This window comes from Euphorbia lathyris, chromosome 8, assembly GCF_963576675.1.
Source record: "Euphorbia lathyris chromosome 8, ddEupLath1.1, whole genome shotgun sequence".
In the NCBI taxonomy this organism is placed as follows: Eukaryota; Viridiplantae; Streptophyta; class Magnoliopsida; order Malpighiales; family Euphorbiaceae; genus Euphorbia; species Euphorbia lathyris.
Window position 1 is genome coordinate 57735845 of NC_088917.1, and position 23499 is coordinate 57759343.

General features: G+C 40.4%; 2 protein-coding genes across 2 annotated transcripts; one reads left to right on the forward strand and one right to left on the reverse strand.

The window, feature by feature from the left end:
* The first annotated feature begins 18209 nt into the window (after positions 1–18209).
* On the forward strand, positions 18210–20657 carry LOC136203048 (equilibrative nucleotide transporter 8). The gene is made up of 2 exons (XM_065994086.1): positions 18210–19118; positions 19622–20657. The coding sequence occupies exons 1-2, from the start codon at positions 18626–18628 to the stop codon at positions 20317–20319; spliced, it is 1191 nt and encodes a 396-aa protein (XP_065850158.1). The 5' UTR covers positions 18210–18625; the 3' UTR covers positions 20320–20657.
* Positions 20658–21548: 891 nt separating this feature from the next.
* LOC136203749 (uncharacterized) lies at positions 21549–23280 on the reverse strand. Its single transcript, XM_065994975.1, has 3 exons — positions 22651–23280; positions 22019–22191; positions 21549–21907 (listed from the first exon to the last, which is right to left on the reverse strand). The coding sequence occupies exons 1-3, from the start codon at positions 23218–23220 to the stop codon at positions 21757–21759; spliced, it is 894 nt and encodes a 297-aa protein (XP_065851047.1). The 5' UTR covers positions 23221–23280; the 3' UTR covers positions 21549–21756.
* Positions 23281–23499: the final 219 nt, after the last annotated feature.

The window sequence follows — 23499 nt, forward strand, 5'->3', positions numbered from 1 at the left end:
TAAAGGGCTCAAGGGCGAAATTAAAGACGCAATCACCATGGTACTCCGTGAAGCGGAGGATGTCTTCGCATGGAAGGATGAGATTCTCCCCGGAATTAGTCCAGACGTGATCACTCACAAGCTCAACATTGATAAAAATGCAGTTCCTGCAGCTCAGAAGCGGAGAAACCATGGCCTCGAAAGGTAGAAGGTGATAGAAGAAGATATCACCAAGCTCCAACGGGCGGACGCCATTGAGGAGGTGCTTTATACTCAATGGCTGGCGAACGTCGTTCTGGTAAAGAAGGCGGGCAGATCTTACCGCATGTGTATTGACTTTACGGATCTCAATAAAGCTTGTCCCAAAGACAACTATCCTCTGCCATGTATTGACATGCTCGTGGACGGAACCGCCGGTCACGCCATGTACTCCTTTACGGATGTGAAGTCAAGTTATCATCAGATCCCCATGGAGCCCTCAGATAGAATCAAGACCTCGTTCATAACACATCAGGCCACTTATTGCTTCAAAGTCATGCCCTTTGGGCTTAAGAACGCGGGTGCCACTTATCAAAGGATGATGAATAAGATATTCGCAGATAGTAAAGGTGATAACTATTCTGTCTATGTGGATGACATGATCATTAAAATCACAACCGTGGAAAAGCATGCAGATGATGTAAAGGAGGTACTGGACGTACTCCGACGCCACAATATTAAGCTGAACCCGGAGAAGTGTACTTTTGGTGCGACGTATGGAAAATTCTTAGGGTTCATGATCAGCGAAAAAGGAGTTAGCCCAAATCCTGACAAGGTTAAGGCTGTCCTAGAAATGCAAGCACCACGGAACATCAGAGAAGTGCAACGCCTTAACGGGCGGATCGTAGCCTTGGGCAGGTTTATCTCCTGTTCAGCGCGCAGATGTCAGCCCTTTTACGAGGTTATCAAGAAACAAAAGGCGTTCGAATGGAACCAGGATTGTGAAAAGGCCTTTGAGGGGATCAAACGGTTTCTCACGGAACCGCCCATGATGAGTCGGCCGGTGAAAGGAGAGGACCTCTAGATATACGTATCGGTTATGGATAAAGCCGTGTGCACGGTCATGATACGAGAGGAGGATGGCCAGCAGTTTTTGATTTATTATGTGAGCAAGGTTCTGAAAGATGCCGAAACCAGATATTCTAAGCTTGATAAAATGGCGTTGGCTGTTGTCACCACAGCAATCTGCCTTAGGCCATATTTTCAGGCTCATACTGTGGTGGTTCGAACGAATATACCGATGAGAAAGGTGTTACAGAAGCCGGACACTTCTGGAAGGTTGATGGAATGGGCAATCCGCCTTGGTGAATTCGATGTGAGATATGAAAGCAGGTCAGCTTTGAAGAGTCAGGTCTTGGCAGACTTTGTGAATGAATTCACTGAAGTGGGGATAGATCATCCCAAGCCTCCAATGGAAGAGTGGACAATGTACACCGATGGCGCTTCTTTGGCGAATGGAGCGGGCATAGGCGTTGTGATTAAGGGTCCCCAATACATAAAGTTACGGTACGCAGCAAAATTGAATTTTCATGCAACTAATAATGCTGCTGAATATGAAGCTCTGGTATTGGGATTACGCCTACTCAAAGAAATCACTCCCGAGCGGATTGTGATCTATAGCGACTCCAAACTAATGGTCAATCAAGTAATCAAGAATTACGAGGTAAAAGATGATGTTTTGGCCAAATACGTAGCAGAATTCAAAAAATTGCTAGATCACCTTGAGGCAAAAGAAACCAAATGGGAACTGATTCATGTACCCCGGGGGTCCAACACTAAGGCAGATCATTTAGCCAAAATGGCCTCTAGTGAGGAGAACTGGACAGATCCACAATGTCCCTTCGAAGTTAAAATAGCTCCAGCCTTCGCTTCAGAGGAAGTATCCCTACTCACAACAGTAGAAGATGATTGGAGATCGGCCATTCGCCAATATCTGCTATGTGGAACTTTACCTGAGGATAAGGAAGAGGCACAACGGATAGTTAGAAGAGCGGCTTATTTCTCCATGATCAACGATGGCCTTTATAGAAAATCTTTTAGCCACCCTTGGTTAAAGTGCATTCTGCCGGAAGAGGGATAACAAGTCCTCAAGGAGCTACATGAGGGATCATGTGGGGCCCATGAAGCATCCGCCACCATTTTGAAGAAATCCAGGTTAGCAGGTTTCTACTGGCCCACGGCCGAACTGGATGCACAAAAATTGGTAGAATCTTGTCATAATTTCTAGATTCATGCGAATGAATCACATACTACCAAACATCTCCAGAGGCCCATCGTAGAAGGACGGCCATTCGCCCTCTGGGGAATAGACATCGTCGGACCATTCCCTCCAACTCGCCGACAGAGGAAGTATGTGGTAGTGGCAGTGGATCATTTCACCAAGTGGGTAGAAGCCGAAGTTGTCTCCTCCATCACTGCAGAACGAATGGTGGAATTCGTCAAGGACAACATCGTAGGAAGATACGGTGTTCCGCATACCATTATCACCGATAATGGAACACAGTTCAACTGTAGCGAGTTCAAAACTTTCTGTGAAGAGTTGGGCATTCTGAACAGATTTGCCTCCGTTTATTATCCCCAGTCCAACGGAATGACCGAAGTCACGAACCGGACGATCGTAAAAGGGGATAAAGAAGAGATTGGGAGAGCATGATAAGAAGTGGACGGATCAGCTGACGAGCGTTTTATGGGCTTATCGCACCACTCCTAGGACGGCCACAGGAGAAACACCATTCGCCCTCTCTCATGGTGTAGAGGCTGTGATCCCAGTCGAAATACAGGTCCTAAGCGATAGAGTGGCCTTTTATTGTGAGGAGGACAACGACAAAAGGCTAAGGGAAAGTCTGGATCAGGTAGGAGATCGAAGAGACCAAGCCTATGTACGCATGGCGGCGTATAAACAACGGATCGCCGCTTACCATGATAAAAATGCCAAGCTTGTGGATCTAAATGTGGATGATCTTGTGCTCCGAAAGGCCGAAAAAATCCAGTCTCGAGAAGGCAAGGGCAAGTTAGGGCTCAACTGGACGGGTCCGTATCAGATAGTGGACAAGATTGGATCCGCCACATTTAAAATTCAGGACATGGAGGGCAACACATTGCCGCGCACATGGAACCTCCAAAATCTCCGCAAATATTTTGTCAGAAAATGAGGTGTACACACGGTCTTGAGTACTCTTTTTCCTTTAGTAAGCTTTTTCCCATGTGGTTTTTCTTACTAAAGGTTTTAACGAGGCTCACCTATAAGACCTGCTTGCTGTAATAAAGCATTTCTCCCATTAATAAACATCATTTGTTCTATTATCTGTGTTCTTTTTAAAGTTTATTGCAGCAATATCAATATTCCAGTCTTAAAAAGAAGGGGGGCATCCAACGCTCTCCGCATTAACAAAGTATCGCTATCTCATAGCTACTTTTTCTCCTTAGACATAAGAGAATCTATCTTATGGGCGGATCCATCTCTGAGAGGATCCCAATCTCCGATAGAGTTAAAACGATCCTTGGACGCAAGGTCTTTACACTCTCTTACATATCCTTCCCAAAAAAGGATTCACAAGTCCTACGGGCGGATCACTTCACCTCAAAGACAGGTAGCAAATTGATCCCCTAGGCAGCTTTACTTCCTTCAATGGAATAAACCAGCTTCTAACCTTCACAAAGGTCCATGCAATGGAGTATGGCTGGCCACCTACTCCAAAATAAATCCTAGATGCCTATATATTTACTTACGCAAACGTAATAGTAAAATAAATAGCTTCCATAAAGGATTAAAACAAATTGTACTTAACAATTTTTTACAAATCACAAGTAAACAACTAAGTAATAATGGGAGCATCCTCCTTTACACTATCCTTGCTTACGGTGCTTGCCTGGGAAGCCTCCTTCTCCACAGCCTCAGATACGCCAACCAAAGGTACCTCCTTTTCCACGGAAGATGTGGGACCAAGAGGAAGGGCGTTATCAGTGATCGGTTCTTCACCCGCCTTGGGGGGCACTTCCTCAAGCTCCACTAGCGTGACATTAGTGGAAGGTTTGCTTTCTTCCATGGGTCCCTTCATCCATCTCCGAACATATTCACGGAGGTATTCCTTAGCGTCTGACATTTTGTCATATTTGGCTACGTCTTCTGGTTCGGGGACGGCGAACTGTGGATCTATAAAATCAATATTGGGATGCGCCAGGGAAAAGTACGCCATGAGCAGTTTGCCATAATAGAAGGCTTGCTCACCCGTCGTATATTCAGCTTCTCCTAGGGCGTCCTCATGGTTCTTGGCGTCTGTCACAATCTTTTCCTTTAGCTTCTCGATCTCCGCGTCTCTAAGGACTAAGGCGGCTGTGGCAGAGGCAAGGTTCGCATTAGCAGAAGCAATGTTCGTATTGGCATCCGCTACCTCTTTCTCCAATTTTTCAATGGTTACCTTATCCGCCACACCTTGAAGGAGCTCGGCCTCCATGGCACGTATGCGGGTATACATCTGTAAAAAACAAACAGTTTCGTTGAAAGAAAAGAGCAAAGGAACAACTTTCTCTACAAAAAGAAATCCTTTCTAGGGGACTCACCATAAGGAGCTCCGTTTTCCCCTTTTGCGCATGAATGGAACCAGGAATTTGGTTCTGATTCCTTTGCACTTTGCCCACCTGACCCAGGGCCTCATCCAAGTCGTTTATGATGGATCCATTCTCAAAAGATCCTTGAGCGCCATATTTAGCGGACCAGTATCCGCCCATATCAGGCTTCGCCATCTGCACAAACATTCAAGGGTCAAAACTCAAGTCCAAAACTTGATGAACAGATAAAAATAAAAGGCAACTTACCTGTTCCATCTCCCCTATAGGCTTGGCGGACTTCATGGCATCCGCCATAAGCTTAAAACCTCCAGAAGCTGCAGGTTTCCTCCTTTTTAGTGGCGGCTCAACCACTGTTTCTGCAGGGCGTTTTCCAGTATCCTTTTGAGGATTTGCCGCTTGATCTTTCCTACGCGCCTCAGCCTCTAGGAACTTCCTATGTTTCTCTGCAATAGCGTGATTGGCCTTAGATAAACCCCTGCCAAAGAAAACAGTAAAGTAATCAAGGTTCAAGACGAAATAAAGGTTACCTTGATCAAATTGCGTAATCTTCGAGTAAATGAACTGTTCCCCCTCTCGGCGAATCAACGGAATATCGCTCATCATGAAGGCTAAAGCATCTTCGTATGTCCATGCATCCGCCTTGATCTTCTTTATGAGCTCCGCCACCTCTTCATCACTATCGGTCAATATTCGCATATCGCCCGCCATGTGTAAAGGCTTGGGATTCCAAAACGAGGGAAATCCCAGTGATTCGCCCTCTTTTATCTTCACATAGAAGAATTTCTCATCCCAGCAATGGACATTGGACATTTTGTCACTAAATGGCGAATATACTCCGAATTTGGTGAAAGTGAGATAGGATTCGTACTTCCGTTTCGAGGGTTTATGGAAAGCTCTAAAGATACGACCCGTATATACCACTCCTAAATTTGAGGCGAGGTAGCAGTCTAAAGCAATATCCAACCAACCGTTGGGATGCAGTTGGCTGGCCGTAATATCAAAGTAGGAGAGGATGTCCGCCATCATCTTTGGGAGAGGAAGTCGGAACCCTCTCTCCACATGACTGCAATATACTGTTAGAAAACCGCTAGGCGGACAGGAGGGTCATTGATGGGCTGCGGCTAACTGAGTCTCATAATTATTGATCCAAGGGAAGTGATTCGCCAGATCCATTAGATCCGCGACACTCATACGCGACGGAGTAGTCTCTGCTCGAGGGTTCTTTTTCCTAGGTTGGATTGAAGAAGAGGCCATTGTCCCCAGAAAACACTTGGACTTAGCGGTCGGAGCGGTACCGGAGACAGAAGTAGAAAGAACTTGATTCCTAGTGGAACGAGTTTGGTAGCGATTACACGCCGAGTTATAAAACCCAGCTAACTCAGAGCTAATGGAGTCCTCGGAGGAAGATGATTTCTCCGATGACGAAGTGGTCCAACTAAAATCAACTACTATTTCAGGGGAAGGGGTCGAATTAAAAAGCTCCGAAGTTGATCTAGAAGATGAAGAGGAACTCCTAAACATTCAGAACAAATCAAGTAACAAAAGATGAACTTACATGAAATCGAAAAGCTTTGAACTCTGAAAATCCCAGGAAAAGCTTCGAGCAGTAAAGAAGAAAGTGAAGACGAAATAGAGAAGAGAGAGAAAGCAAGGGAGAAAGAAGGACGTCTTCTCTTTCCTAGGACAGTGTGCCCGTTACACGTGTCACTCCTCGATTAGCATCGAACAGAGTGCGCATTAATACAGGTGTTCATGACGGCGCGCGGAAGCTCAAAAGCCCTAAAGGACTTTAAGGGACTTTTGGGGGGGGGGGGGCTTCTGATAACATTGAGATATTATCCCAAGGACCGAAAGGGATATTCACCTGGAGAAACGCTGTGTACAGATCCCCAAAGAAGATCCGACGGGCGGATCTCCTTGATCCAGTTTGAAGGGATCCGCTGGCGAGCCTAGGAGGCGAATCTCCTCATTCACCTGATTCGTCACTGTAACGGCTGAACGCCGACTCGGCCATAAAGACCATTAATGAGCTATCAATTAGCTAACCGCCATGTTAAAGATAACCTGTAACCGCCATTAATGGAGCATTAATGGAGACTTTCTAGTTGCTGAAGGTTACGACTTCCTAGCTATATATAGCCTACATCCCTAGGCTATCAAGATACACATTCTTACATCCTTTGTCAATTCAGTTTGTTCCCTTGATTCACCTTACTGACTTTGGCATCGGAGCTTCCCCCCGTCGAACCCAACGACGCCCCCACAGGGACGGAAGTTGATCAGAATTTCTCTGCTTGTTATCAACTGGCTGCCGGTGCCGACCCCAGTTTTTCATGATTCCCGGTTACTGCGTTGAAATCCCCAATGAGCATCCATGCCTTCATCTAGGATCTAGTGAAAGTGATAAGGTCCTCCCAAAGGCTAAGTCTTTCAGCAGCGGTGTTCTCCCCATAGACAAAGGAAACTCTCTGGCTTATGGCTTCAGAACAGACGTCCAATGTGATATGCTGGTCGTGAAGCTTGATCGAAGAGACTGTTACAGCAGGCTTGGAGAAAACCCAAATGGAAGGGCGAGGGCAGACGTTGCTAGCCACTAGAGTGAGATTTAGAGAGGTCCAAAAGCAAGCCAGAATATTGTCAAAAGCTGTCATTGGTTCTGCAATACAAAGTAAATCTGGCCTGTGCGTCTGAAAGATCATTTTCAAAGTGCGCTGTGTTTTGGGGTTGCGCAGGCCCCTGCAGTTCCAAAAGAGGACTAACATTGGTACCTTTTAGGCGGTCTGCTGAGCCTCCTGACTCTAGTTTCTCTCATATGTAACTGCTTGTTATTTGATTTCTTTTTCTTTACCTGGGTCCAAGCCTCTTCGCAGTTGCCCTTCTGCTGTTCCGGTTCAGTGTGAATGACCAGTTCCATGCTAGGTTCTGGATTGTTATTATCATTATGTTGCTCTGACTCAGTGTGTGAATGACCAATTCCCTGATGTGATGGTTACTAAAAGAGTGCCCTGCAGGCTGTGCGATGTTAATAAGGGGGTTCCAATTCCATTCTGGCAATTTACCCAACTCAGAAAGCCCTGTGTCTGCAAGAGTTTGATGTGTTACCCCAGTGTAAATCTGGATTGTTTTGATCATGTTAGGTTCCTTATCCACTTCAGACTCATCATCTGCCCAAGCCTTAAGGTTCTCCATGTTTCGCACCCCCTGCATTTCCCTGTTCCCTTCCTCTGATGTCGTGGCCTCTGAATTAGGCACTGCTGGCTATCCTTGGACTGTACTAACAGGCTTCGGCTTCCATATTGGTCTAGATAAAGATCTGCCCCTGTGCTCTTCGTTCTTATGCTGTTTACCTTCCCTTTGGGTCTTAGGGAAATCCTCCCTGACTGGATTATGTCTACATTTAGGAGCCGTGTGCCCAACAGTCTTACAAATTGAGCAAAAAGAAGGGAGATTCTCATATTCAAGATCCACCCATTGCATCCTGGAATCAGTGTCAATTCTCAGCTTATACTGTAACTCCTGCGTTAAATCCACATCAACAAGCACCCTAGCAAAATGGCCCAACTCACCCTCAATTGTGTTTCTGTCAAAATGCAAAGGCACCCCTACAGCCCTTGCCATGCTTGCAATAATCCTTTTATCCCAATATTCCCATGGCAAATTATAGAAACGAACCCAAACCTGGGCCGATGAAGACTTAAAAGCATCCGGGTTAAATCCGGGAGTCCAAGGAGAGAGGCATAAAATACCTGGTTTCAGCTGAATAGCTCCTTGAGCCCAAACTGTCTGAACTGCTTCTGTAGAAGGCATGCTTATCTGATAGAAGCCGTGCCCAAGCGAGATGAGCTTCCAATCCATTTTGCGATTCCATATGGTGTTCAGCTTCAATTTCAATTCCACCTGCTTCCATGGGGTTTCCCCTTTTGAAAGAGAGATTCGACCGATAACTGAGTTTTGGCAAACCAGTAGCCGTTCTTTGTATATCGCCTGTGGGATTTTAATCGCCCGGAATCCACCTTCGTCAGTGATGTGCGCTTTCTCTGATTCGGGAATGATTGTGGAGTTGAGATTACCAGCGACCGCAGCCGCGAAAGATAAAGGGGCCGCAACAGGCCCTGATGCCGAAGGAAGAATTCCATTCGCTTTTGAAAAGGCCTCGCGGCTGAAGAGGTGGGAGATGCAAGATTGTGGGTCATGAGGTTTGTGGCGATGTTGGGTGAAGGATTGCCGTGAAAAAAGGTGGGCGATTGCAAAATCGGAGCTCATAGTCGCCGCTGCCGACATGGGGAGCTTAGGTCATCGCCTGTATATGTTTTTGCTTTGATGCTCCTTCATCCAATTTTAATTATGCATATCCTAATTAATTCGTATAATTCATTTAATGCTTTGAATTACTTATATCAAATATTTAGGTAAAACAAACTTTTAAATAAATTGGTTTTGATAATCAAAACAAATTATTATATTCTGAAACATATACATATATATATATATATATATATATATATATATATATATATTTAAAACCTGTGCCTATTTTAAAACAATTTTAAAACCCGTATCAGTGATTGGGCCGGGCCGATTTAATCGTCCCGACCCAAATGTTAAGGCCGTTGCCCTAGGGCAACAGCCGGCACCGCGGCGCTGCCACCTTAACGGCAGCAGCGTCGCACTGCCGCTAGTTGCTGCCGCTGGCAGCAACCAGCAACAGTGGCGTGGGGTGGCTGCCTCGTGGCAGCGACCCCGACGCTACTGTTTTATTTTATTTTTTTATTTAAAATTATATATATACATATAATTGTTTCAAAACGATTTCAAAACAATTTTCAGAATATCAGTTTTTATCTTTGAGATTTAATAAAACAAAACGTTTTAATTATCCAACCATAAAACCTTTAATGTTTTGTTTGAACGATTATCAACCGAAACAATTAGGAACTATGCATAATCAGTTTTAATTATCAAGTAATCAAAACTTATTTATCTTTAGATTAATTAATTAACCTAACAATAAATCTATTCAATCTAATTGAAAAACCCTTTTATTTACATATATGAAATAACAGATTAACATAGGCTCTGATACCAATGAAGGAAAATAGACAAGTCTAGGCGCAGCGGAATTATAAAGTTTTATCTATTTTATCTATTTCCCTTTTCCAAGATCTGTTAATTGTTATTTCATATAAAGAGGGATAGAACGAAATATCTTTATGACGATCTATCTACCGTTGCAAACGAAGTGCCCACAACTTCAAAAAAATAGAATCTGTCAATGAATCTGCCCCCTAACCGAACAGACCTTTCAGACCTCCGAATGAAAATCCCAACGGTGAAAACAAGGAAGAATATGTCTAGAAGCTCCTGTCCAAATATCGTGACGATCCGACGGTTCAATCTCCGGGAATCCGCGAAATTGTGAACTGGCCTGATGTAGGAGGAGCAAAACGATTTTCTCCTTTTGTTTGTCTTTTCTTTTTTCATGAGAACAACAAAACAAACGACACAGAAAAGAATAACTAATCATTAATCAACCTTAATAATAGCAATCGCAATGATTGCCTCTAACAGAAATCAATACGAGATCAAAGAGAGAGTAAGAAAGATTGTAATTAGCCGAGACGGTTTCGGAACGGTTCCTCTTGCCTCCTTATTGTGTTGGCCGAAATATGTAGGCTAGCGAGTCTATTTATAGACTTCTCAAAATCCTAATCCTAGTTGTGTTAGGTAATTAATTAATTAGAATCTTATTCAGAATAGGATTACTAATTAGATAATTAAATAAACACTTTACTATTATCTAAATAATAACTAATTATTTCTAGATAATTATTATTAATCAAATTAATAATTAATTAATATTAGGGATAATTAATTAGAGTTTTAATTGCATAAAACATCCAATTAATATTATCAGATAATTCTTTAGTTTAATTTATAATCATAATCTAATTACAATTATTAAATCAAATTAATATCCCTATTTAATTAATGAATTTCGGCCCATATATTGTGTCTCACTAATTTACACTTTCGTCCTCCGATTCCAAGTCCCATATGCGACCCATTAGGTTCCTTTATTGCCACTAGCCATATATATCCTTTGAAATTAATTCATTATGATTAATTCCAACATATATATAACAGAATACCGTCGCGAGCTGTTACTAGCAGAACCTATGATATTCCCCCAGAGCAATTAAGAAGTCAGGTTGATAACTGACGTTAACCTTTCTGCATTAGGTACAGTATAATACGACCCTTCATCAACTATATCCTGTCGGTCAATTCCTTATAACCATGGAACGTGTCAAGGTTACATATAACGAAGAGTCCGGTTTTACTTGTACGGGTTGAATTCACTCTGAAAGCTAAGTTAAGTGAAATGTTCATTTCTACTCTTAACTCTATCACCTTGCAAGGATTTCAGTTAATTCACCACAAGCGGCCATTTGGATATATCTCCCACTTATCGGGAGTGACGAATGCTCAATATGACATTAACTATTTTGCAATCACTTTGTGTGATACCCAACCCTGCTCTCACACACCCCAGGCTCTCACCTGTTGGATCGTGCTCGCACGGAATCAAAGTATCAGACTCCATAATCCAGAATCACTAATTAACGAATGTTTGAGTCTGAGGATTAGTTATACCTACTAATACCAATGAGATGAACAGTTGACACTTTTAGATAAATTAATCCATACTGCTATCTCAAGTCGGGTCCCAATCCTAATGAACTCATTCACCGGATCCATGTAATTGTCTAGATATCTAAATAGATAAAGCTTGTGAGATCAGCTTTCTGTCTCGATAGTAATATGCCAACCCCTATAACATATTACTTGACTTGGGTTGATTTTAAGTCTATTGGTCTATTATAAAGTATAGTCTCACTTCATGCTTGTATGAACACTTTATAACTACTTAAATAAACTTAGGATTACTTTCTTTATGAAAGATTTGTGCCTTTATATATAGTTACATTTTAATGCTATATATCTGATTAAACAAATGACTAAATAAACAATTTATTCATTAATATTTATATCTTAAAACAATTGTCTTTAGGACACTAAACTCCAACACATCACTCATCGCCTAACCAATCCATGACAAATCACAAGTTGGGGGTAAATAAATTTCATGTTTCCATTTTAATTTCTTTAATTTTTCGCAATTTAGTTTAGTTTAAATTTCCTTTTCTCACATCCCCTATTTTAGTCCCCTTTTTGAATAAATTTGTGTCTAAGTACATAGGGAAGTACGAACAATCATTCCTCTCACCTACTCGCATCACTCACGAGACACTCACTGCCTCAGCCATCTTGTCCTTTAATGCTACATTGTCAGACGGAAGACTTTCAACCACAACGGTCACAAGAATTGATGTGGCTACCCCTCTTTCCAAACAGGGCAATTTCATCCCCTATTCTTACGGTGGAATAAGGAAAATGATTGGTTCAAACGGTTGCAACCATCCTTGACGGTTCGCCTTTCTACACCATTTTGTATAAAGGATGGCCATTTTACTAAACACACACTTTCCTTCATTTCCCAACCCTCCTAACCGCTTTTGACATTCCTCCATGGCACAAAAGAATACAAGGTCGGCTACTGCCACCAAGGGCAAAGAAAAGAAACCCGATGTGAGTTCTAGCACCCAAACCTCTCTTGTCCTCTCCAAGCAACTTCTTACTTTCTCTGATGAAACCGAGCAAACCAATTATGAAACCTTCCAAAACACGGAGCTCTGTGCCACCAGACAAATCTATTGGGAAAGTTTGCGAGAGGTTGGTCTTGATGCGGAGGTTAAGCAAATGATTGAAGGTGCTAATCTGGCTAAATTTCTAGCCATTGAGGAGTTCACATACCAGGAACTCACAATGGAGTTTATTTCCACATTTCAACGGGATGCCAAGTACACTGACCCCAATCATCACAAGCGCTACCAATTTCGACTCATGGGAAACCATATGAACTGCTCCATCAACAAAATGAACATTTTTCTTGGCCTGGTCGACCAAACCAAACTCGAAGAAGAACCCTACTTATCGGCTTACCACGAGATTCCAAAGGAATTCGATGCTAGTGCCTTCTGGCATTCAATCACTGGTCACACCGAATATAACCCTAGTTTCTCTAAGGCCTCAGGTATCGAGAACTATTCACTGAAATATTTACACCGTGTTCTTGCTGGTTCACTTTTTGGCAGGGTCCATCAAGCCACAGTCCCATCCGCTGACCTATTCGCACTAGCATGTTTGCGTGACTGGAAGCCGCTGAATGTTGGGTACTATTTTGCTGAGTACATTGCCTCCTTACAACAAAAGAAGAATGTCACTGGCCTGTTCTGTGGACCATTCATCACCACCATTGCTCAGAATTTGGGATTTTTCGATCCCAAATTCACTACACTAACCCTTGGTCCAGTTATGGATCCCTTGAACTTACAGGTGATGAAGCGGATTGAAATCTGTTACGATATCAAAGGAGTTTGGTACCTATGGCGAGAGGCGGAACAACTCAAGAAAAAGGACAAAGACCCAGCTGGTCCGTCCAAGAGATGCAGATCCGAAGATTCCATACCAGAACCTGCTCATGTCACCCCCATACGCTCCGTTCCAGAACAACCACCAACCGGTGATGATGATAAAATCTACCGCATTGCCGCTAGCTTGAGCATGGAGACTGTCCTTATCAACATGCGTGTAATGGAGCAACGAATCAATGCCTACGAGCAAGAAGTGGAGATTTTCTAGAAGGGAACAACCAGTCCGCACCAAAGCCCCATGTTTCCGATGAATCACAGAAGAGCCCCATCAAGAATGAACCAGTTGACGTAGGTACCACACCCTCTGTTCCAAAGCCACAGGCCGATGAGGAGGCGGAGTCCTCCCAGTCCCCCACAGTGTAAATGTATCACTCTCTTTCTCTCTATCCTTTGTTCGACTTGCTGCTGCTGTTGTTTTCGCGTGACGTTGTTGACACCTGTCTCTTGTCCAATTGTTTTCCATTGAGGACAATGTGTTTGTTAAGTTGGGGGTAGGAGACTCGCGTCTTAGCGTTTGTTTGGCTGTTTAAAAATTTTGCTATAATATTTGCCATGCTCAAATCATTTTATTCCCACTTCTGATTTTTTTGCTTAGTCCTCGCTTCACGTCATGCACCACCCCAAAAAAAGAAAAACAAAGCACAATCACCATAATCACCCTGTGCGCTTCACCCACAACTCAACCATCCATAATCACTTTGGGATGATTCTACCAAACTTAGCATAGTTAAGTCACCATGCAATTGTTGTTTCCTTTGTGATGATTTGATGATTTGTTGATGAGTAGTTTAGGCTGAGTAATTAATTTGTGAAGTCCCTGATCAGATCAAGTATTGACTAAGTACAAACAACCAGTGAGACTTGTGCCTAAATTATGCATATTGTATGCAAACTATTTTTTTATTGAGTGGGCTTTGTGTATATTAGTTAAGTTAGATTTTGCCTTGTTTTCCCTTCAGTAGAAAGAAATGAATCTTGGCACATGAGGATGAACATCCAATCATTCAATCATTCACCAATCAAACAACCATAGCTGAGGGCTGGTAACAAAAGAAAAAGGCCCTGTTTCACTAAAAATATCAGAGGGGACGTTGTGAAATAAATAGAAGAGAACATGTCCCCTCAAAGCATTCAAAAAGAAAAAAAATGAAACAGGAAAGCCTACAAACAGAAAATGACCAGCTCCTCAAAGCTAAACCTATCCGCCAAACACAAAACAGCTACTCCAACCATACATTCCAACCAATTCACCATTCAAACCATCCTCACCCTTGTAAGGATTCCGAAGTGCCAAGAGTTGTTTCAAGTATCTGTTGGACAGGAAGGCAGGTCAAAACTTATTCTTTTTTATACATAGCTGTCGAGTGACTTAAACACCCTGCAATCAGAGAGCAAACACTGTGAGAGAGGAGCGAATTCCCAGAAGTACTAGGAAAATGATTGATCTTTGATTAGGGGATTCATTAACTAGTTATGTCAGCTAAATCTCTCATTTTTTAAATTTCAATCATCACAAGCAACGTTAAATGCATTGTCTTAACTGTTCTTTTGTTTATGTAATTTCATCCTGTTCCTCCATTTATTTTGATGTGTTGCTTGAGGACAAGCTTAAGTTGGGGGTATTTTGATGCGAGTAAAAAGAGCAAATTTATGAAGACGATCATTCATGGAAAAGAGCCTCAAAGTCATAGTTTTCAACCAGAAATGGAAGAAACAGCCAGAAATTACAGTTCAAGCAGGAATCTTCACGAACAGCCTCTCAATAGAACAGAACAGCTTAAACAACAGAATTAACGGGTCATTTGGAAGGAAATCGGATAAATGCGCGGGTCGAGCAAGTTACAGGAGAGAGAAAGAGAAGAAAAAAAACGTGGAAAGCAAGACAGCTTCCCATCTTGTGCCAAGTGTAGGAAGATTGTTTACTTATCCATACTTTTACCTTTTTGTGACTTTTTGCCCTTGTAATTAGGGTTGATGTAAGGGGAGTATAAATAGGAGGAATGTTTTTATGATAGGTACCTCGGCATTACCGCCACCATTAGCTTATATATTTTCTGTTTTTAGTTTCCATTAGAAGAATGTTTTTGGGAAGAACAAGCTGTTCACTCATGATAATGAGTGAGTAGTTCTTCTGCAGGCCTAGCCAGCCATTTAGACGGCGACTATAAGTATCTCTTATCAATGAATGAAGTATTTTTATCCATGATTGAGTGTTATTAGCATGCTTAAAAGAATAGATTACGATCGAATCTATTTGATAGTTGCCGAGGATGACATGATAGTGCTCCGACGTAACGGACATAGCTAATCGGCATATGTTGTAGTGGACGGATACGAAAACTACCACATATTGGGGTTTCTTATTGAATGCTCTCTGTTGCTTAATGCTTGTTTGTATGTTAGCGCAATGAGACTTGGTTAATATCACTTACTTAGTACCTTTGGAAATGGGACACCGGACCTTAGTGACCTTAGAGAGAGAGACCCAACTCATGAATATAAATTGATATCATTCAGCGGTAAAAGTTAGGCATAGTTGTTCGTTAGGCGTATGGCTAGATCTGTGCTTGTTTATCTTGAATTCATTCGTCTTACTTTCATCTTACTTTCCGTTTAAGTCTTTTATGTTAATATTTTACACACCAACCAACCAATTTAAGGATCTAACACTTAAGGTAACCTATTCTTCTCACTAGAGAACAATCCCTGTGGAATACGACACTTGGTCTTACCAAATACCACATTCGACCTAGTACACTTTCTAGCGTCCGTATTATACACACCAGCCTTCGACTTCCTTGTTTTTCTTTCCTTATGATTTTTTTTATCTGGGCCATTGTAGGATTAGCTAGTAATGGAAGAACTTTGTAGTCTTCTTCAACAGCTTCCTAAAGATCATTTGCCTCTAGGTATACCTCCATTCGAATTGCCCAGACTTGGTAATTTTCACCATTAAACACAGATGGTGCTACTGCTGTGAATGGTGTCTCAGACTCCATTTAGAAAAAAAGTTGAAAGATCTTGGATTTTGTGGGGAATCGATTACTCACAAGTCCCTTTAAGAAGAAAGCTCTGATACCAATTTGTTGGAATTTTAACAAAGTAATCTTTAATAAATAAAGGAGAGAAGTTTCAGAGAAGAAAAAGATGACAGAAGTTTATTTTTTATTGAATTAACCATTGCTTAAATACTTAAATTTACAACTGAAATATCTAAAATAAGGCTAACAACTTCTTAAGTTTTAGTTACTAACTTTAACAACTAGATTGTAACAGAAAGGATAAATCAAATCTCCTAAAAACTTGGTAAAAAATTATTCCCTGAAAATCTGCACTGGAATCAGTTGCAGTAAAAACAAACATTTAAAAAATATTGAAACACATCAGTAATTTGCATTCACTGATGCACACATTCAACATTCTCATATAAAGCAACATGCCTAGACGTGCTACTTTTTGGCACGACTTTCTACAAAGAATTTAGATAATTCCTTGCAAACATCCGACTTCCTTAATGCTTGGGTTAAGGAAGGAGTAAAGAAGTCGAACAAACTCCATCCGACTCGGATGATATTTGTCCGATTTGACCCTAGTTAAAATAATGCTCCAAACAGCATTATTCACAGAAAATATCTTTTCAAGAAACAACTTGAGTATAAAGATTGCTAATTCAACCTAGGATTTCCAACTGAGAATTTAGGTTACCAAAAAGAAAAATCAGTGAAATCTCCTCAAATTGAGTGTAAGTGGGCAATACAAGACAATGCAATGGATTATATCCATGATTGAGTTGGAAGTTCTAAATGGAAAAAAGCAAAGCAATCATATCAATCGTTACAAACCCCCAATAATTTCATATTATATTCAATGTCATCCTTACTTAATTGTGTCAACCTTTGTATGCTCCTTTTTTCTGACAAAATCCTTACAAAAAGAAGCCTGCTGTATTCGAATTTTTTTAACCATAATGCACAATCAATGGTGCCTGATATTGTCAATATAAAGCAACAAAAGATAGATAGAGCATATGTAAGGAATAATGTCAAACTAATAATCATCACATTCATATACAAGGACATTTACCACGGTAATTCAATACCATAAATCCAACACTTTAGGCATCATGATTTTAGAACGCGTTTAATGTATTACAAATCCACCTTGCTGATAATTTGATTTGACAGGGATTCAGTTCATTCTTACCATATAGTCATCCTTTAAAACCGTATCTTACTCAAATCTTCTATCCCGATGCCACACCACCCACTTTGGAATGTAGGCTATAAGTATGGAGATGCAACAACGTTTTTCCTTTCATTTCAAGTTTCACCCTTCCTCTTGCCATCATTTCATGGTGGGACCATTTTGGCTCCAGCCATAAAATTGCATTTTTCACCAATCTTTATCTAACCTCTTTTCTTTATTTGAGTGTCTCTGTAAATGCTAAAATCTGTGTAAGTATCAATCCTATAGGTGGCAACAAAGTAGTTGGCTTAGAGCGGTAGTAAAGTAAAGTAGGTGGAGTAAGAATGAACTAAATCTCGCGTTGGAATGGAGAGGAATGATAACGTTGTATTACTAAGGTTATACAGATGTGTTTTAAAATCGTGAAATCCAAAGAATGAAACTTGGACATATCTACATAATAGTGGGGCAGACTAGACTATTACATTACTATTACTAAGGTTATACAGACGTGTTTTAAAATCGTGAAATCCAAAGAATGAAACTTGGACATATCTACATAATAGTGGGGCAAACTAGACTATTACATTACTAGTGCATGTTGTTATGTTGTTTTGTTTGATGTTGAATGAGTAAGTAATTATTTAGGTGCAAGTTGTAAAAAGATCTGTAGGAGATATGAAGCAGAAGAAAAGACAATTGATCTGACTTAAAATGGACCCAAAATATAACTGTTACTACTCACGGCCATAAATTAGAATTAGTGCAATAGTATTTTCAACTAAGATTCTGAAACGTTGAAGCATGCTTACCCATGTGTTTTTAGTACACTTAAAAAAGTTACTTGTAACACAGCCCATCCATTTATGTCCCCACATTTCATTACATTAACATTAAAACTTCTACCTTCATTACCTCTCCTCTCCTCTTTTGATTCCATAACCAACCCATCAATCACATCGTCTCAACACTACCAACTAGCCAAAACCTTAATCATAGCTCATTTGATTAGCTAATTAAGCACCCCCTCTTGAGGCCAGGATGAAACGTCTGAGCAAGGAGCGTCTCTAAAAGATTTAGATGTGAGTAGGAATAAACAGAATTTGCGTTTCAAAACTAAAACGGACAATATAGACATGGTATCGGGTCAGACTGTTACAGTTTACTTCTTGTATATATCAGCTCAGCCTTTTTCTTTTGATTATGCCTTTCTAATCAAGAGGGCACATCACAATGTTCGACATCCACTTATATGAACCTCCTTAAATTCCAAAGCCTGTTACAAGTTGAATTACAAGATGGAGAAGTTTGAAGCAGAGAAAACACTTGAACATCAACACAAATCTGAGCCCAGAGATACTTACAAGATTGCTTATATAATTCATTTCTTACTTGGTGCTGGTAATTTACTTCCATGGAATGCATTCATCACAGCCGTTGATTACTTTGGCCATCTTTATCCAACCAACCACATTGAGAGGGTATTTTCAGTAGCTTACATGAGTTCTTCAGTTGTAATTCTAGTTGTAGTCATGAGTTTAGGTGGATGGAGCAAGAATTTTACTTATGGGTTGAGGATGAACTTGGGATTTTCCATGTTTATTCTTTCTTTAATGGTGGCTCCAATACTTGACTGGGCTGGGAGGCCTAGAGGGTCATACGGTGTAACCGTCGCGTCGGTCCTGGTTTGCGGGTTAGCCGATGGCTTGATTGCAGCAAGTTTGATAGGATCAGCAGGAAAGCTACCTAAAGAGTATATGCAGGCTGTGTTTGCTGGAACTGCCTCTTCAGGTATTGCATATTTATATGATTATATCCATTTCTTTGTGTTGTTTAAGGAAATAGAAGTACCAAGAATATAGTAGTATAATAGGATAGGGTTTGATTCAATTAAGGTAACATTGATTTAGCTTGGTTTTTTTGGGAAAGAATAATATCTTTTGGGGACTACTTTCTTCTTCTAGAGCCATAGATAGCAGATGTAGTTATCTACAGCTAGCTACAAGTAATAAAGGTAACTTTCCCTGGTATACATGTAGATAAGAATAAGACTTCTATATCAGCAAAAGATAAATTTTGGTCTCTGTATCTGGCAAGGATTAAGGGCGGCAATTTCGGTGTTATGTTATATATATGTTTCATATGGTTATATTATATATGATATAAATGCTAAAAGAATGATAACCATGTGGCGTCCTGTCATCCAATTGTTAAGTTTTTGCAACACATGGTTACAGAAAATTAAATCTCCATGAGTCATTAGCACTGAAACTGCATAACCTTTCCGGTCACAGGTGTTCTTGTTTCCATCCTGAGGATCCTAACGAAGGCGTCGCTGCCACAGACTCCGCAAGGTCTTCGGACGAGTGCTCACTTCTACTTTATAGTCAGCACAATCATTTTGTTATGCTGCACTTTGTTTTGCAACATACTGTACAAACTACCAGTAATGAAACAGCATCACAAGCTTCATTCACATGAGGTTGCAACAACTTCAAGGACAAAATTTTGGGCTGTTGCGAAAAATATAAGGTATTCGGTTTTCGGGGTTGTTATTATCTATGTTGTGACACTGTCAATCTTCCCTGGATTCATAGCTGAAAACCTTGAATCTAAGTTGCTGCGAGATTGGTATCCAGTTCTGCTGATAACGGTTTACAACATCTCAGATTTCATAGGGAAATCCTTAACTGCAATTTATGTTGTGAAAAGCATAAAGAAGACAACATGGGGTTGCATTCTTAGGCTTTTGTTCTATCCGCTGTTTGCAGCTTGCCTCAATGGACCTAAATGGCTGAGAACAGAAGTGCCTGTAGTTGCATTGACCTTTATGCTTGGAGTAACTAATGGATATCTAACGAGTGTCATCATGATTGTTGGCCCGAAATCAGTTCCGGCTGCAGAAGCAGAGTTGGCTGCAATTGTACTGGTTGTGTTCTTAGGAATCGGGTTGGTTAGCGGGTCGGTTCTTGGCTGGTTTTGGATTGTATGAGGTATTTAGAGTTGTCCTGAAACAGCTAGAAATTCTTGTTAGAAAGTTAATGTGTTTAAGTAGAGCAACCAAGTTGGAATTTCAGTAGTAATCTATTTAAAGACTTAATGATGATAATTAGATTGCTAATTAATCTGAGTAGCTCTGACTTGTTAATTATTCTGATTCGTACTTCAAATGAGTGAAGCATCAAAGGACATTTAGAATTTAGAATAGCTATGCTATGCTATGCTAAGCTAACTATTCGTAGCTGTAAAGTGTATGAAATGCAGCTTCTGATTCCACATCTCAAAGACAATTGTGAAAGACGCAAAGCAGAATATATATGTAATATTAAAGATATGTTCTGTTCATATTTGATAGTAGTTAGCCTATTTCCTTCCAAAATGGCTACATGGTTTCTGTTTGGAGTGAAAATACAAGAATGAGTTGTAAAAAAGAGAACCAGACCGGCACTAGGTATGCTATTACTGGACGTTGTGATACACATCTAAATATCTAATTGGCTAATTAGATCCTGGAAATGTGTTTCTAGTCCTGAGTTCAATATTGATAATCTTAACGAAAAGGACAAATTCCCATGTATGTATCCTTCACTTTTTAGCAGGAACCATTCTATCCTTAACCTATCCTAGATATATTTCACATTCCAGAAATTCAATTACTTCTTGGTTTTCAACTTTTCATCATCAAGTTCACATTTCAATTACTTCTTAGTTTTCAACTTTTCATCATCAGGCTGAAAAGGACGTTCAGAGAGAAATTATAGAGAAATTAAAATTTGAAGGGGCTGTTTTTATTAGGTATGAACACAGATCTTTGAGATTCTTGACTGCACTTAATATCTAAATAAAAAAATTATAGAATTGGATTGAATCATTAATCTTTAAAAATTGGATTGAACTATTGATATTTTTTTTTAATAACAAACTGAATTATACCGTTGATTTAATATTAGGTACAATTCTAGAGTTGAACCGGATTGAATATTTTTAAATCACCTGATTGTAGCAAACCGATCTCACCCCAAGTTTTTCCTATTTACACAATTCACGAAACTTAAACTTGACTTCTTAAGGGAAAAAAAGTCCTTCAGTGCTCCAACGAATTGCTTGGATGGAGTATATGATATAAAGAAGCCATTACGTCCAATAACAGTGATTAGCTCTATTTTCCCACTTAGAAGCACTTTAATCATGAGAAGATTCAACATTTTCAAGATGGTATCATGAGATAAAAGCTTTATAAAATAAAAATTCATTAGATATATAATTTCTCTTTTTACATAACAATTAAAAGGGCAAAACATAGCAACTGGTTAACATTAACAGACTCATGTCAGCAACGGGAGAGAAAGCTAAAAGGAGAGATATGAACAGAGGTCAGAAGTTATATGAAAGCTGTGGTGACAACAAGAGCAATACAGGAGGAGTAAATTTAAGATGCAGCAGCTATAGGAGGAGGCATAGGCCTAACTCCATGAAACTGAATTGGAGCTGAGGTTAAGCTCACCTCTTCTCCCTCTCCTTCCTCTTCATCTTCTTCTTCAGCGTCCCATAGAAACCGAGCATATGATGCTAGCACAAAACTGCAACATAAAACAGGTACCAACATATTCAATTAACACAGATATTCTACAAATGTTATCAAATACTAAGCAAACATGTATAAGCATAATCGATTTGATGGTTCTTCTCACCAATCATCAGGGGAAGCTTTGACAGCTTGGTCGAAATATGCCTCAGCTCGTGAAGCATCCTTGTGGCTTTGCCATATCAAATCAGCATACATAGATAAAACTTTCCCATCATTTGGGTTTGCTAAGATTGCTCTTCCACAATACTCTTCAGCCCTTTCATTATCTCCACGAACCTGTTTCCAATTCCGATAACAATACATTAGGAACAAACACAATTTACCAAGATTAACTCAGATTCGGATAATTCCCAGATGAATATCTCCAATTTCCCAAAAAAAAGGAACAATATAACAGAGAGGCTTTTCAACAAACAGTTGGTAGCATAAGAACTTGTCTTTTTCAGAACTAATTTTACAGATAAACAGTGAAAAAGCTCTGTGGTTGAGAATTTAAAAAGCAACAATTGCTTTTCATGGATAAACAGTAGAATCTTTATTGCAAAAAGAAGCCAAAAAAAAAGAAAGGTTTGCTAAAATTTCCTTTGGCCAGATGATTAAAAGTTACAGGAGAATACATTATGCAAAGATTCCCATTCTTTCGGAATAAAAAAAAAAAAAAAGAAATCAGCATGATCATGATCCAAGCAAAGCAATTCAAGGAAACGAACAAGGCAAAAGACTTTCCAATTTTACCTCTTTCAAAAATCTCGCGTAGTTGCTAAGAAGCAGCGAATTCCCTGGATTTGCTTCAATCATGTTCTGATAGTAATTTTCTGTACTATCCTTTCCACGATTTGAATCCCCAAACCCAGAATTTCCATTATCTCTGCTGTCCGATCCACCATTCCGGCCACTGCCGCCATTACAAGCTCCGCCACCAACCAAAAGCCCCAGTATGCCATTATTATTCTTCGTATCAACATCATACTCTTGATTCAACAAACTAGATCCCAAATCCAACGGAGAGCGGAACGAGTCCGTCTTTTCCTCTTCCTCCTCGAGCGTGATCCGATCCATGATTTTGTTGAAAGGTTTCCACTTAGGCACGGCAAGTTGCCTGAGGTCGGTCTCAGAAAAAGCTCTGGTCATTTTATTCATGGAATCGTCATGGGGAGAAGAAGAAATTGAAGTGGAGGAAGAAGCCGATAGTGTGAGCGATCTAGATTTGGGAACATGGTGAAAGATTTCGGGGTCAGGCGAGGGGTCAATTGAGTGAGGTATCCATGAATTGAGTAATGGCGCCGATGCAGTTCGGAGAAGCATCGTTCAGCTTTTTCTCTCTCTTTCTCTTTCTCAGTGCAGTAGTTCAGAAAACGAAGCTGAAAAAGGCAGACTTTTTTTTTTTTATAGGGAGCGAGGTTGACGTACATATTTAATCATGGCCGTTGATCATACACGGAAGAAACCTTAGTGTGGCGCACGTGGTTTTATTTTCATCAACTGGTTTTGATGCAAGAATTATTGTATTTGAATACTACTAGCGGTTAAGAAAGATAAATCCATTTCTTACTTTATTTTTTTTTCACCATGGTTTTTTTTATA